This window comes from Charadrius vociferus, unplaced genomic scaffold, assembly GCF_000708025.1.
Source record: "Charadrius vociferus isolate BGI_N301 unplaced genomic scaffold, ASM70802v2 scaffold839, whole genome shotgun sequence".
Taxonomy (NCBI): domain Eukaryota; kingdom Metazoa; phylum Chordata; class Aves; order Charadriiformes; family Charadriidae; genus Charadrius; species Charadrius vociferus.
The window spans coordinates 680,878-696,994 of record NW_009650168.1 but is presented as its reverse complement, the minus strand read 5'-3'; the positions used below and the strand labels follow the sequence as shown (position 1 = coordinate 696,994).

General features: G+C 38.2%; 1 protein-coding gene across 1 annotated transcript in view; it reads left to right on the top strand.

Annotated features, from left to right (window-relative positions):
• The window catches only part of NAV3 (neuron navigator 3), a gene marked incomplete at its 5' end in the record, with an annotated part of 193,789 nt that overhangs the window by 168,529 nt on the left and 9,143 nt on the right, over positions 1-16,117 (top strand). The window contains 9 exons of the mRNA XM_009892466.1: positions 19-39; positions 1,211-1,383; positions 3,927-3,992; positions 5,091-5,244; positions 8,225-8,399; positions 11,881-11,978; positions 12,642-12,737; positions 13,052-13,220; positions 13,974-14,213. Coding sequence (XP_009890768.1) covers positions 19-39; positions 1,211-1,383; positions 3,927-3,992; positions 5,091-5,244; positions 8,225-8,399; positions 11,881-11,978; positions 12,642-12,737; positions 13,052-13,220; positions 13,974-14,213 — 1,192 coding nt within the window. The remainder of the gene's footprint in view (positions 1-18; positions 40-1,210; positions 1,384-3,926; positions 3,993-5,090; positions 5,245-8,224; positions 8,400-11,880; positions 11,979-12,641; positions 12,738-13,051; positions 13,221-13,973; positions 14,214-16,117) is intronic.

Below are 16,117 nucleotides of genomic sequence, written 5' to 3'. Positions count from 1 at the left end.
CTTTCATGTTTCTGCAAGGTGAACTCTAGAGGAAGTGAGGTGAATATAAACCATGGAAAATTTGGCATGCATCTCTAAAGAACCCTATCTTGGCATGATTGCTATTTATTTTGGCAGTAGGCTTTTATACTTTCTAAAAACAGATTATCCTTTATGTCTTCTCAGTTTGTCTCTATTCATTTTAATCTCAAAGTTTAGACTATAGAAAGGGGGAGTGTAGCCAAAATCCATTTCTTTCTCGTTAGATATCATGAGCTGGAAAGGACTTAAATAATGTTTCTCTGATCAGTGGTCACACTCCCCTCTCTCGAATTATATCACAAAAATAACATGTTTGAATACCTCATTTTTTATAGAGGAACCAGTTTGTCATTGAGTTCTATACAATTTTAATCAGAACAACTTTCTGAAAATAAAAACAAAAAACAACCACATTTTTCCTGAGATGAACAACTTCTGGATTTAGATAAAGGTATCAACGAATGGGCTAGTTAAAATCTACTGCAGACAAAACCGTTGTCATCTTGGCTCCTGAAATAAATGGCTCTTTGGCTATTCTGTCCCTTTTCGATACTGGGTAAGAGCTTCTAGAGGGAAAAGGCAATGCTTGTACGTTCAGAGATCTTACTACTCTAAAGGAAACTGCAGCAAAGAGTATTTACCTTTCAGCTAACATTCTTCTCAGCAGTACAGCAAAGCAAGCCTCATGTCCCAGCTTAAACCCTCTCGCTTGTGATCCAAACCATAGCATTTGCATACTTTGGCCATTCAAATTTTTAACGGGGGAAGTAAATTGGCAAACCCAGTAAATTGGACTCGTCTTTCGATTTCAGCATTTAGTAACAGCAGGTTCTGCCTGTACCTAGATGCAAAGTGGTTATTTAAAGCCAGCCCTTGAAGGGAATGCCATGGGAATGGGATTCCACTGGGGCTTAATGGTTTTAAATGAGCACCCCTCTCCCATAGCCGTACCACTCGGTCCTGCACTTTTTCCATAGCATTACGTTTGCGCTGCGCTGGATTAATAGTCGAAACAAAGCACTGTATCATGTTTTTAGAGATACTGTGTTGCACATGTTAATACCTCGCTTCTGTATACTGACCTCAGGCAGTGGCTAGGATGGCATCTGCAAACTAACTCTTCGAAACATGAGCTGCACACAAATTGCCGTGACAAGGAAAATAATCTTTCTCTATGTTTGTTTTCCAGCTAAGAAGCTCTTTCAAACAGGCCTTTGGAAAGAAGAAGTCCACCAAGCCTCCTTCCTCACATTCGGACATAGAAGAGCTGACAGACTCCTCTCTGCCTTCCTCACCCAAATTGCCCCACAGCTCAGGAGAGTGTGGAGCAACATCGATGAAACCATCGCAGTCAGCATCTGCGTAAGTCTCTCTCTTGGCAAACCTTTCTTCCCAAATGGGTTGGACTGTGAAACAAACCTCCTCAAGCGCAGCCATTTGCAGTGCAGAAACCATTGCCAACAGCCATGATCTTTCAATCTCATGCTCAATCCATTTGCCAGATTTCTCGTGAGCTTCATTCCATTTACACGCTACTTTTCCAGTAGCTTTCTCAGGTCATTCTCTCCTCCTTTCACAGCCTTTACTCAAAATCGTCTAGCAGTACAAACTTTTTTCCAAATGCATGTCCTAAAGCCTATGTTGTACTCTCCCTACACCATTAACAACTTTCCCATATCCACTTAGTAAAGGCCAAACACTACAATTGCCTTTCTTCATGACATACTTAAAATGTCATTTTATTTTCCAGGTAGCTATGAATTTTTACAAGATAGTCATTCCTTCTATTATTACTTTATCTACCTTTTAGCTACTAATTTGTATTATTTTTAATCTGTTTGCCCTCTTTTATCACCTTAGATTTTTTTGTGGAATTTTATCTTTATTTTTTGTTCAAATCACCATCCTTAAGGTTTCAGGACTGAGAACAAGTCACCAGTCAAAAGCTGTCCCATTTCTTCATTATTTTTTGGATGTCTAATATATTCTTATGGAGTTCTCAGCTTCTATTCATGTTCTTCTGCATATTTTTTTTTTCATTCTGCTAATTTCATAACTTCTTTCAGTTTGCGGAAATCAACCCCTTTGACCCAACAACTGCGTACTACTCATGCCAACCTTACTTTCCTTGTCCTAATTGAGAATAATCAGGTCACAACGACTCTTTCTTAAAGCACCTGGGGAATTCTAGTCTCATGACTAATTCCTGAGCTTTAGAATAGAATTTCCCTGCGTTAGGTTAGATGCCTTTTATGATCAACTTTTTATCGACTCTAATGATTTACCAAGTTTAGGAGTTTGACAGCAAATATTCCCACAAAAGGAACCCCTGCACAATAAATGTTTTTCTTTCCTCACACTCTGTACTGACTAGTGAGGAATAACTCATCTAGATCTCTAGTTTGGCTGGGGTTTTTTTATAGGAAGCTCACATTTTTATGGTTTCAGGTATATGTGTGCTTTGGGAGGAGGATTTCTACATGTTTGGAATCCTTGAGCCTGATTTGTTATCAACTTAAAAATCAGTAGTAAAAGCCTTTATAGAAAGTGCCTGAACTTAAACGAAACACTTTTATTCTACAAAATTATTTACTTATGATTCACAGATCTGCTCTCATAACCTTACGCTGTTTCCTTTCAGGCAACCCTGCTTTTTTCTCTCTCTCTTTGACTTGCTCTCTCTCTGGATATACTGCTGTTTCCAGAATTTATCAAGGGCAAAACTACATAACTAGTATTTCATCCCAAGCTCTTCCCATGGCTATTTGGTCTCTGAGCCTTAACTTCCGAAATTCTGTCCAGTTCATAGCCTTCTGGTTCTTCCTCTGTAACATTTTTAAACACTGACCTCTCTGATCATATTACTGCATTTTTATTATTGTGACCTTTCTACACAGGATATCATAGATTCCTTCCCTTCCACAGAGAGATCGTGTAAAACATATTTATTTAGATTAATTTCCTTGCCTGTTATATTGATAATGTTGCTTTCTTTGGAAGACTCGGTTTTTCATTGCATAATTTAAACTTCTGTCACCTTCAAGACTTTTCATAATTGTCAGCAGCCTCTGTTCAAACATCATGACTTGACTGACTTACTCCTTCTACCCAAAGCAACATATTTATTTAAAAATCCTGAGATTGTAACAAGAAAGGAAAAGTAAAACTCTTTCTTTCTAACTACTTTGAACCTTTGTCTGAAGTCTGGCTTCTGAGCTTCTTTCTGTGACTGCTCAGGAGCGCTAATTTATCTTTTTGGGGTTTTTCCTTTTGATGAAGTCTCATCTTCTTATATAATTTTACTGTTGAGTGTTGAAGAGCTCAGAAATCCGCAAAAGAAAATTCAAGTCATGCTTTCTGCTTACATTCTCCTTATCTTACAAGTCTAGACAGCTTTTTCCTGCTTCTTCCAGAACTGTAGTCCTACTTGCTGGTTCATTTTTATCTTCTTTAAAGTTGGCTTGCCAAGGTCTTTTTGTCCATCTCTTCTCAAGATGTACTGCAAAAAAAAGCCCAAAAGAAAATAGCTGACAGATACGTGACTTTCCAGTTGTCTAAGTTGTTGTATGAGACAATATATACACGTAAATACATTTTCATTTCTTATTTGGTTAGCATAGGTGTGAGCACATCAAACCAAGAATTGTACCATAATATTTGGAAAAAAAAAATCCTAGTCTATACATTTGTTCATGTGTTACTCACACTTAAAACGTTTGTGCATGTTGTGAATGACATTCATTATTTTGCTTCTTCAGTTAGCCATATTTTTTTATTTGCCGTGAACTTCTTCATCTTCCCTTTGCTTACACTTCCTTTATATATTTTCTTGACCTGAGTCTCATGTTCTAAACCATTACCTTTACTTTCTTCCAATTGCATCTGTCTAATACGTGTGTATGCAGGTCATCTCTAGTCTGGGCACCAAAGAAAAGGCAAAACGGTCAAGTGGTCTACAAGCATAGATCCCGGTAAAATTGAGTGTGGGGCATGGAGTTGTATACCCAACTGTTGACCTGAAGAGTGCTGCACCTTCTTTCCCAAAATGCATTTGCATGCATTCTGGCAGTTAAAAGTTGACCTGTATTTCTTGTTTGTATATTAGTAGTAATAATCACAATAATAATACTTATTACTATAAAATATTTTTCCTATTTAAATTGTCCTGCAAATATTAACTACTTATAGTGGCAGTAATAAAGAACAAATAACATTTAGTGAATTAGACTGAAAATATTGCTTAGTGTGACAATGTAGCCAAAATTCAGTGTTTTATTTTCTACTGGTTCTGTTATGCAACAGATCTAGGTCTGATGATGACACAGAGAGGCAAAACAGTCTGACATGAGAACTGGACAGTTGTGGGTCCCTGGACCAGTCATGTTTTGGTCTTTTTCTCATAATATGATGGTTTCTTCCTTTAAAATTAATGCTAATGAAAAATAATCAAATGGTGATTACTTATAATCCAGTTTTTAAGGAAAAAAGAACCCAGACCAACTAGCATGATTTCAGATACCATACATATATATATATATATAGGCAAAAACTCAACCATCACAAATCAAAACCATTACAGATCAAAATCTTTAGAACATGAAATCGAGGACTGTCTCTTTGTGTCCTGTTCAAAACAGAGAAAACTGTTGATTCCCAACAGATAATAAATATCAGTAGCGCAGTTTAATTGGTATACTTCAGTTCTGGCTATTGCTACTTAGGGAAATCATAACCTTTGCACCAAAGAAATGATGCAGACATAAAATCAAATTAAAACCAATGGATGATACACACTTAAAAAAAGTTTTTTACAACTTTTGTTCACCTTAGTGAACTGTCTAACTAAACTGGAAAGGTATAAAGCAAGCTGATCATTTCATCTGGAGAGGGCTTTTTTCCTTTTTTTAATTTGCAATTTGAGTCTTTTCATGTTTCTTTGATAAGATTCTTTTTTCAGTCATAGGTTTCACCAGCAGCCAGCATTTTCTGTACTTTGATATTTAGTAATGACATGGCTTTGGGGGGAGAACCTTCCTTTAATCTCCTGCCTGTTTCCTGCTCCTCTTTAGGATCTGTGAGTGCACAGAGGCAGAAGCTGAAATTATTCTTCAGCTAAAGAGCGAGCTGAGGGAGAAAGAGCTAAAATTAACGGACATTCGTCTTGAAGCCCTGAGCTCTGCACACCATCTGGATCAGATTCGGGAAGCCATGAACCGCATGCAGGTCAGTGCAGTAGCTTAAGTGATGACAGGGATGCACACCAAAGATATGCCTGGGGTATTTCCTTTACCAGTGCTTTGTTTCAGGTACCAAAAAACTGTCGATACAAGGTAAATTGCTAGATTGACAATACTTCCAAAGGATGGGTATGATAGTTGTTCACCTTATAATAATGATATTCTGAGCATTTATATTAATAGCTAAAATATGTTTAAGAGAGAGGGAAGGAGACATAATCCCTGTCCAAAGGATATTTGTTATGAAAACCCTATGACTGGGGAAAGCAACATGGCAGACAAGCAGATCAAGAAGGGATTTCTACAGAGCTTTAAATCCTTGGGCTGGGGGAGGGTGGGGGTGTATGTGCATACTCTCTCTCATCATTTCTTGTTCCTAACCCAGTCATGGCTTGCCAAAGCAAAGAATGTAAAATTGAACTAAATTATTGTATCCAGCATCACTAAATTCACTACACTATTTTGTGGCACTTCTCAAAATCCTTCCTGAGCACATTTTTCATCAGAATACTTTCCCTTTCATGAGGCATGAAAGGATGCAGAAAGTATGGCAGTATTTTTCAGCAAAGCACGGAGTTTTATGGGACTTAGCTCTGTGGCACACATACAAGTGTCTAGTGTGATGGTGGGTGCCCAAAAGTATCTACAACATCCACACAGTATGACATAGGTCCTTCAGTAGATCTGGGCCCTTCTGGAATGACAGGTGAGATACTATAGAACAAGGCACTATAAACCTGTATTTGGGAAACAGAATCAAGGCCATGGGGTTGGGAATAAGGTTGAGACTAGGACAGCTACGTTTAGATGTCTAGGTATGAGCTAAGTGATAAACTCCTGTTGTAGTCAATTGAGTTTTAGTCCTGCAGCAGTGAGGCCTGGAGAGTGATCCTAAAATCATCCTAAAATAAGTGTAGAGGGTGAAATTGAGTTGTTTGAGCGTAGACACCTATTAGCGTTTGAACCAGCCTCAGGTATTTGCATCTGCACACGACTTGCAGGTTTAGCATTCTACCCATGGATGACCACGTTTACAATGATGCTGGAAACCCACATTCACACAGCTGAATCCAGCCCCAGGGGCTTGTCAGCTGAATTGTTCTGTGCTGGGTGCTTAGGTGAGGTGCACCTGTAGGCAGTTTTGTATAGATGTCCACAGTGGCTGATGTCATAACTACCAGATTTGGGATGCTTGCTGTCTCTTCTAGACTTCTTTCTTTATACCATGCCTATAGCAGTCTCAGCCACACCTTTAAACATCTATGGTACCTGCCATCCAACCAGGTGCTCACACCACTAGGTGCCAACATTGCACAGGATATTTGGCTGAACTTCAATTAGGGGGAAGAATAATCAAGAACTGGTCCATAAATATGGGTTTCAATTGTCCAGACATAAGTAAAGCATTTGATCTGGAGCCACCAAAATTTTTCAAGAACTGTAAGGGATAGAATACAGTTAATTGCAATGGTGGAGAGAAGGACGGGAAAGCTTATCAGCTGATGACGGTCTTACACTGGGATATGAGTGCCTAAACCAGGTGGACTCCCCAGAAAGAGGAGCCTGCTCTAGTCACAGCCCTCCAAAGTTTGAATTTCACCAAAGCTGGACGGGGCGACTAGTTCAGGTGCAGTTGCTGGTAATTGCCACTTCTTCTGAAGTTTTCCTAAAAGGATGGGCAGCTGCCTTGGAGTTGCCAAACTGTGACATTTTGGAGAATTGACGAGGATTGGTAAGAGGAAAAAGTAGGACTGGTGAGAATGACATATGAGTACTGTGTGTGTTCAAAGCACCTTAAAAATCTAAAGCTCAGATGAATGGAAGCCTGCTAAGAGTTGTGTAATTAAATCAGCGTAAATTGTAGAGTAGATGGAGATCGTGTGACTCATTTCACGATAGCTCCCGATTTGAACCCCAGGCTGAGCGGGTGCATTCATCTATTACCTTTTTCCACTATTGTGCTGGTTTGTCCCTTCCCTTTCACTATCTCCTCACCTTTGCCTATATGATCTAATCTTTCTGTAGCTGTTGCGGGGTTTTTTTGTTGTGCTATTCCTTATATTTTTACTTGTATAATGTAGCTGTACAGCCCTCATAAAAGAACAGGACTTTTAGCAGAGTGTTAGTGGATGTGGAATTCAATTTGACGTGCAAAACCATCTGCAAGAATAAGCAGTTGCTTTGTACTGTGCTTCGTGAAGCGACTGAAAGCTAGAGTTAGCTGGTACCAGGCTGTTCTCAGGCTAAGTTTTCATTTTATTATTGTACATTCAATAATCACTTGGCACCACAGAGGATTTAGCTGAAAAAAATTTTGAGTTGTTCTGATTCATCTGTCACTGTATGTTTTCATCAAAGAGGGTTTGCTGGCCATTATGTGAACAATCCCATGTTTGAATGATCAAAAAGTCTTATCTAATAGCAAGAGGGGTTATGAAACTGTTAAACTATAAATTTCTAATTGGCCATTTTTAATTTCATTTCTCCTCTGCGAAGTTACTGCTTAAATTTTACATTCAATGGCAATAATAATTTTCTGTGCCTTTAGAAACAATAACATATCCGAGATTTTAAAAATAACTTTCTTAGCTGACTGTTACCTAAGATATTTCACAACAGAAAGTAGCTTATAAGAATGGGGATAGCTGGAAAAAGTCTCACCAGGCTTGCATTATGGTCAACAGTACAATAAACACAGAAGCTTGAAGCTTATGTTGTTTAGGAACTGTATTGAGGCAAAAGCTGAAACAAAGTTATAGGGCTTTTTTCCCTTCTTTTTAGAAGTGAAGGCAATCCAGTTTTCACTGACTGCGTTATACTTCTGATATGTAGTGCTACATACTGCTGTGAAAGTGGTAAACCAGTTACCTCCTGCAGGCGAACAGCAAGCGCCAGAATGGGTACCCCCAGTGGTTTTCTGAAAGAATAACCTCCTGTGCTTTTATGTTGGTTTCTTTTGAATACAGAATGAAATTGAGATATTGAAAGCTGAAAATGATCGTTTAAAGGCAGAGACTGGAAATACTGGAAAGCCTGCCCGGCCGTCATCAGAGTCTTCAAGCAGCACATCATCTTCTTCATCACGGCAGTCACTAGGACTTTCTCTGAACAATTTAAACGTCACAGAATCTGTTACATCAGGTAAACATACTTTGGGCACATACATACCTCAGCAATTAGTTAGAATTTATTATTTTCACACTCTTAATGGACCATATATAAAAGGCATACCTGAAAATTAAAATGTCTCGTATCACTCAGGTAAACGTCAGCTATGCATTCACTAGTGGAGATGACAAAGAATGCTGGCAGTCGTGTATGAAACTGTAGCTTTTAGAAGGCTCTGAATAATAGTAACAGACTGTTATGTTTGCTTGGTTCCTAGCTATGATACTCTCTACCTACCTAGTTTACAACGCCCTTTGGTCATCTAGTTTAGAATTTATTTGAAAAGGACAGTATGTTGTAGTATACTTGGAAACTGTATAAATTTATTCTCTTGTCCCTGTGGAATAAATATGAGCACAGTACATGAAAATTTCTTCTTTTTTTGTGTTTACCAATCTTTTATCATTCAGTTAGCTCTCTTCGTTTCATATTTGCAGCTGGGGCAGAAGATGGTCTCAGTTAGCTTTATCCCTTACATTTTTTAAATGTGATGCAGCTAGTTAGCCTATGTTGGACCAAATCATCATTTATCACAGGAGCCAAACCCCGCCTGGCTTATCAAGCACTCTCATTGTGTTCAGTGAAGAAGAGAAAGCAAGGAGAACTTTGGTCCACATCCTGAACATTAACATTTGATTATTTTCCATGCCATAGAGTTTATGATAATAAGCGTTCTACACTTGTTTAGGTAATGTAGCCAAGAAACAGAAGTGCTGTCTCTAACATTAGAACCAGGAGCAGAGCAGAAGCAAAGCAGTGCTCATTAGCATAGACTCCACAGAAAGTATAATGCAGTCTCTGGAAGCAATAAAAATGTGGCTAATAATTGTAGAAAGAGTCTAGGCAAGAGTGCAACTGGGAATGTGCCAAACTGCCTGACTATAATTTGGATTGGCAGTTAGTCGTATTATCTTGCCAGTCATTGATTACACCGATATTTGAATACTTTTTCTGGTTAATATCAAATTTTATATGAAAATCAGTATAATTTTTATTTACATTCCAGCCTACTTTTTTGCCAGGTTTAACTTTTAGCACAGATGAGCCTGAGCTGGACCTCGGTATACAATGAAGTGTTGCAAAAACAGGGACAAAAAGTTTTAACTATGGTTCCTGCTCACACATCCACACACATTAAAAAAATAAAATAAAAACCAGTACAGATTTTTTTTCGAAAAGGTAGTTGTAGAATCTCTGTCATGAGCAGCAGCCATTAGCACTTTGTTGCTTGGCACTAACTCTGTCTAGATACCGAAATAAACATAATATAAGCGTTATATAATTTTCTGCGTTATTGGTTCTAAATGTTTTTCTAGCATGCAAAGTAATTACTTTTGCTTATAGGAAATTAAAGAAATAAGGATGCCTAATGAGGAGTGGAGGATTTCATTTGATTATGAATCCAGCCTTTTTGATCATTGTGATTATCATTTTGTTGCCGTGCCAGAGAACTTGGAAGGGTGACAGCTTCCTACCAAGCCCTGTGGGATTTCTGCAGCAGCTGGAGTGCTATTGAACAAAAGTCCCTGAGATACGAACAGGTTAATCATGCTGGGGACTAAGCTGAGAGAGATAACGAGGGCTTTGACTCATCATATTGAAAAATGCCGTGGCACTTCCTGGGGGATCAGTGTCTCCAATGACCATGGTCACCTGGAAGTGACCAAAGCTGTCCATTGCCACTTCCTAAGTGTATGACCATCTCCTCCAGATAGGTGTGAGTGGCAAGCTGGGAAGGTGCTTGGTGGTCACAGACACCCATATTTCAGTCAGTCACGGGAGTAAAGAGCAGCACACAAGGACCCGTGCAAGACTCTGTCTGCACTGTCCAATGAAAAGAGTGCTAGAGCTCAGACAAGAAGTCAGCTGGAGACACCATAGTGCACCTCATCAGGAGGCCTGGCAGGAGGTAATTAAAGCAATTAGCACCACCATGAAATTAGACCCCCTTGGGCATCTTCTCAGCCCCTTCTGTCGGTGAGAGGGAGAGCTCTTAGAAAGTGGAATTTTTTTTCTAGCCATAGTGTGGTTCCTCATTCCTTAAGACTTACAGAAGAATGTATTTAAAAGGCTACGTGAGGGTCATTTAGAGATTGAAAAATTTCACAGGGGGATCAGTTATATTGTAAATTGCCCTCAGATGAACTATGACATTACGGAAACTCTTGAGGCTTGTCAAATTTGCCAAAACACAAGACAAGTGAAGTGACACATTCAGTGTTGGTGGCACAGAAAAACTGTTTGCCTGGAAAAAAACAGATTTATTCAATCTCACACACACACAAAAAAAGCTTCTTCCTTTGATCAATTAAAAAAAGCCCTAAAACCAAAAAAAATACCCAACAGCAGAATCTGCTTTCTAGATCTGAGCGTAAGTTATCAAACACTTTACAGGACGACTTATTATTTAATACATTCGTTGAAATCACATTCATAAGTCTTATTTGGTTTTGCTTTGAGCAAGTGACTGAATCTTACTGGCACCTCATTTAATTTGGGTGAAATCTGGCCTTGTGCAGACCATGACATGAAGTTGATGCTTTTCTTCGATCACCACAATAAGAACGAGCAGGATTTAGGGTAGGGGATTACTGTGCTTCCCTTTGAAGAAATGCAAATCCATAATCTCTCCTAATTTGATAGTTAGTTTAAGTGTCTAACAGTAAAATCTCTAACAGAAGTTCCAGAGGAAGACAACAGTTTTATTCCTTACAATAAAACTGCAGGCTCAGCCTTCAGCAAGAAATGCATCCTCCTGCTTCCTCATTTTGGAAGTTAGTGAAGAGGTAGAAACAACAGCACAGAGCAGATCAGCATCACTCGTTACCTCCAAGAAAAAAGAAAAATTTTCTTAAAGGAATGGCTGAATACAGAGTCGCATATTCTGGAGGACTGCAAAATGGTTTTCTAGTGGATACTGTAAGCCTGTATTGTGGGGATAAAAAAGACTCTATCCATACCATGTGTACAGAAAGTAAAGAAATCAGCTGGAAAGAGAAATTAAATGCTATTTTACTTAACAGCAAACATATCAATGCAAGGTTTTCTTGGTTTTCTCCTACAACATTCTAAAGGGCACAATGAGTGCCCAAAGATATACACTTAATTTAGGTTTTAAATGACATTAATTTGTGGACATATGGTAATTTTGAACAAGTTCCAAGAAAGAAAGCAAAGACTATACTGCAAGAATTTATTTGTTTGTGGATTCCCTATTCATTTCTACATGAGTAGGACTCCTAATATTGCTTCAAAAATTGACAAATTGTAACTTTTTTTTCATCTCCAACAGAAAAGGTGAACTAGGAATAAGTGCAGATTAAAATCATTGCAAGTTGTTGGAATGGCAGCCTTTCTTTTTAACCGAAAAATCCTTTGAACAAATACTGGACTGATGATGTGAACAAAACTGATGTGATTTGTCAGGTTGATCACTTCCCTCCTTTTGTTGTAGATATTTTGTTGGATGATGTCACTGATGGAGCACTCCACAAAGAAGGTCATAGCGTGAAAATTTTAGTCACTATAAACAAGGGCTATAGTCGAGCCAAGGTAAGTTCATTACCCAAAGGTCTAGATGCAGAATTATAAGTCAGGCAGATCTTGCAGTATAGTAGCTCACCTTGTTTCAGTATTTTCAGCCAGGAACTGAAGGGAAATATCCTGAAGGTAGCAGATCTCTTCTCTGTTATCCATGCTCAGTACTGTTAGGCACTCTCCATAGACTAATGTCACATGGCTTCCTTCTGCCTTTGTGGCAGCTCAGACACTACTGATTCTCCGTTTAATTAGCAGTAGGATGTTCTGGGACTTGCTATCTCCATTTAAAGGTTGTTATAAATGAGATCTATGCCTTGGACCCCTTAGGGTGCAACTATGAATATGCTGCTGAGGTAATTGATTTGGGATTGCATTGTCGTGTTTTCATGTTCTGTATTACAAAAAAATATAAATACAGTGCAACTTTTATTTATATTCAGCTTTTTATAAACACAGATGCAATCAAAGAGCAGCATAAGATACTGTGTTTCCTCCCTTTCAAAGGTGTAACAAAGTAATATCATCGATACCTATTTCTGGCACAGAGCATATTAACAAAGCTGTAACATCACATTCTAAATAATATTATTTTTCTTCATTGGGAAAATTATGAATCTGTGTAGAAAAATAATTGCCACCATTTTTAGTCCAGTTTCCAAAAATCTCTCTTTGTAGGATCAAAAACCACATGCATATCTGATAGGATCAATTGGAGTCAGCGGAAAAACAAAGTGGGACGTTTTAGACGGTGTAATCAGACGTCTCTTTAAGGTAAGACACTGAAAAACTGGCTCAAGTATTAATTAAATTTTCCTTTTCTCTTAAGAAAAATTCTATATTCTTTGTCTTGCCAAGTTTTTGGTTTTGTTTTGTTTGGGTTTTTTTTTGACATAGAGCTAACACCACTATTAAACTTTATTCTTAGTCTTGCTGCTCTTTTTTCATGATTGTAGGCAGTTCTGTATTGAATGTGACTGCAAGAATCTCCTTGTCAGGTGACTTCACCTGTACCAAAATATTTTCCAAGATGCTGTCATTCAATAACCATTTTTATTTGTATGTCTTACGTTTTCATATAATTTCAGGAATATATTTTCCGAGTGGATCCGACTACTAGCCTGGGTTTAAGCTCTGACTGCATTGCTAGCTATTGTATAGGGGATGTAATTAGAGCCCATAGCCTAGAAGTGCCTGAACTGCTGCCTTGTGGATACCTGGTTGGAGATAATAACGTCATCACTGTGAACCTGAAAGGTAAAACCCCAAGAATATTTTTGCAGATACTGTAGAGTTCTTCATTGCAGTCCCCCATCCCTTCATATTATTTTCTTACACCCGACCTTTCCGTATTTTTTCTCCAGTTTAAGGACTCATTTATCACATAAAATCTCTGTATGACATTGTGCAATACCCAATGCAGTGCAGCATTTTGAGGCAAATCTAGGAATATCTCTGTCCTCTTCTGCCTGACTGCCAAATCACAGCAAAGTACAAATTTCTAATTAGTGGCAAAAATAAAACAACCCCAAAACAGAGATTATGTTGAGAAATATTTATGCCTTACCCAGTTCCGCAGGAAAAAAATCAATACATTTCAAAAGCTGTAGGGATTTGCTATTGGAAGGGGGGGGGGGGGGGGGTTCAAAAGAACTATACATAAATTGATGTGACAACTGGTAACCGTTGTGGCTGTCACTTTGACCTTTTTTTTGTCATGGTTCCCTGTAGTGTCTGAAACATACATCTTTGTCTCACTGAGCTTTCTCTTCACATTTACTTTGATTTCCTCTCTCCACCCATCTTGTCCCACTACCACTGTTTAATTTTTTGGCCCTGTGGAAGGTTATAAGTATTTCCCTGGTAATGAAGACTGATAGGAATTTAATTTAGGCAGAAGTATCTTACCTTGCTTTGAGCGTAGTACTGATGTGATCAGATGCTAAGCCAAACCTATACCTACTTCAGCAAAGATGAGGACAGGCCATTTTTCTTTTCTTTTGTTCCCAGGAGTGGAAGAAAACAGCTTGGACAGTTTTGTGTTTGACACATTAATTCCTAAGCCAATTACCCAGCGGTACTTTAATTTACTGATGGAGCATCGCAGAATTATTCTGTCGGGACCCAGTGGCACAGGAAAGACCTATTTAGCTAACAGGCTGGCTGAATATATTATAACTAAATCTGGCAGAAAAAAAACTGAGGATGCAATTGCAACTTTTAACGTAGATCACAAGTCAAGCAAGGTAAGTTACGGTGGAAAAGATAATCTATTGCCCAATTTGTAGGGCTGATACAGAGCAGATCCTATTAACTGGCATACTGTTTTGTTGCTCAGCATTTTTTCCTACAAGAATTCAATCTCCAATCCCAGTGAAGAACAGGGACCAGATCTTTCTGCTCTAAACGAAATATTGAAGCACTGTGAAGGAAGTCTGAATTTTGCCTCACTTGAGGAAACCCACCTTAAGGATAGATGCAGAGTCAAATTCCTATATAAATTAAATTCTTAGAATGTCTGTAATTCTTTTGTCAAAAAGGTTGGGTGTATAGTAATACTAATCTAACTTGCTTTTTTTTTAATAGTGATAATAGCAGCCTATTGTTAGCAAAGATTTCAGAATGGGGATTTTGAATTACTGTCTTGTGTTCAGCTTCTTAATCAGCACTGGATAAATACAACGGCTACCACGGTTTCTGGCACGCATCGATTAGGAATCTGACCATACTAAAATTGCCTCATGCATCATGTCACATTCACAGTGATTTACATAGCTCAGATTATCAAGCTTCTAGCATGACTACTGTGCTAGCTACAGATAATACTATTCACTTGCTGTCCTTAATTGGGTATACTCCTAACTTGGTACCCAGGGAAAAGAAAATGAAAGGTTTTGCCAAAAGCTTTCTGATATGTGCAGAATATAATGAATGTTAACATAATATAAGAAGGCAGAACATACAGATCCCAAAGGGGTGAGTAAAAACACCGCTTTTCACCGTCTTTATAGAGAGGATTGTGATGCCATTTACTTTGGCAGGGGATTTGTTTATGTTTTATTGTTATAACATATACATTTATAATGAAAATTGTCCCGCAAAAGAGCAAGCATTTGGATTTCTGGTAAATTGCTTGTTGTATGTGGTTTTGTTTTGGGGTTTTGGTATGACGGTTTGTTGTTTTTTTTTTCCTTTCCCTTTGTTTCTATTAAGATTTATGTAGAACTTTTGAGTTTGTAGTAAAAAAAGAAAAAACAGCATTGTCAAATACCAAGTGTGCTTGAATGATACAGATGGTGCTATTTCATGGAAGAAAGCCATGATATTCCTCTAGAGACACCTGATCATAAAAAGCCAAGCAAAAATCTTTCTTGAAATAAAAAAGATTGTGTGTTCTCATTAAAAAAAGAAATTATTCTGCTATTCCTGACCCAGGAAGTAAAATGGCAATAGGAACTTGTCCATAATACTGAGCATTCCCAACACTGACAAAATTAGATACCTCTAGAGATACAGCTGTAAAACTGGACTAGCCCAGACCCTTAAGGGCAACAAAGTGTTGAGAAAAATATGAAATGCTTTGATTATAGAGAACTCTCTTTTACTCCAGCACTAAACTGCATCCAGACAGGTAGCTGACAGAAAAAAAGAATTTACAGAACAAATTTTATTATGAAGTGTGATATAGTATCCCCAAAAGATCAAACAGATTTTCAGTGAGAGTGGTGAAAGGAGATATCTGAAGGAGCAGTTCAATATGCCTAAATTGTGTGTAATTTGGTGGGTTTCGTTCAGTATATAAATGTGACATTCATAAGAATGGAGGTCCAACAATTAATTGGACCCAATTGGAAATGACATATTTTATTGCGACCTATTTTCCTCTGGAGATAAGACATTTAATCAATGCGTTTGTAAGGAATGTGTCCCCCAAATAGGAATGTCTGTGCTTCAGTCACTTGCCTTATGTTTAGTGCCTTTGTTTTTCCTAGCATGTGGCTTCAATGTTGCCCTGTCTAAGAAGCATGTCTAAGTCTTCCTGCATGTCCCGATCCAGGTGAATGATCCACAATGGGGAAACTGTGTAGCAGCCTCCTGATCTTTCTGAAAATCTTTTCCACTGAAATTAAATCTATGGTCTAATTGCATTAATC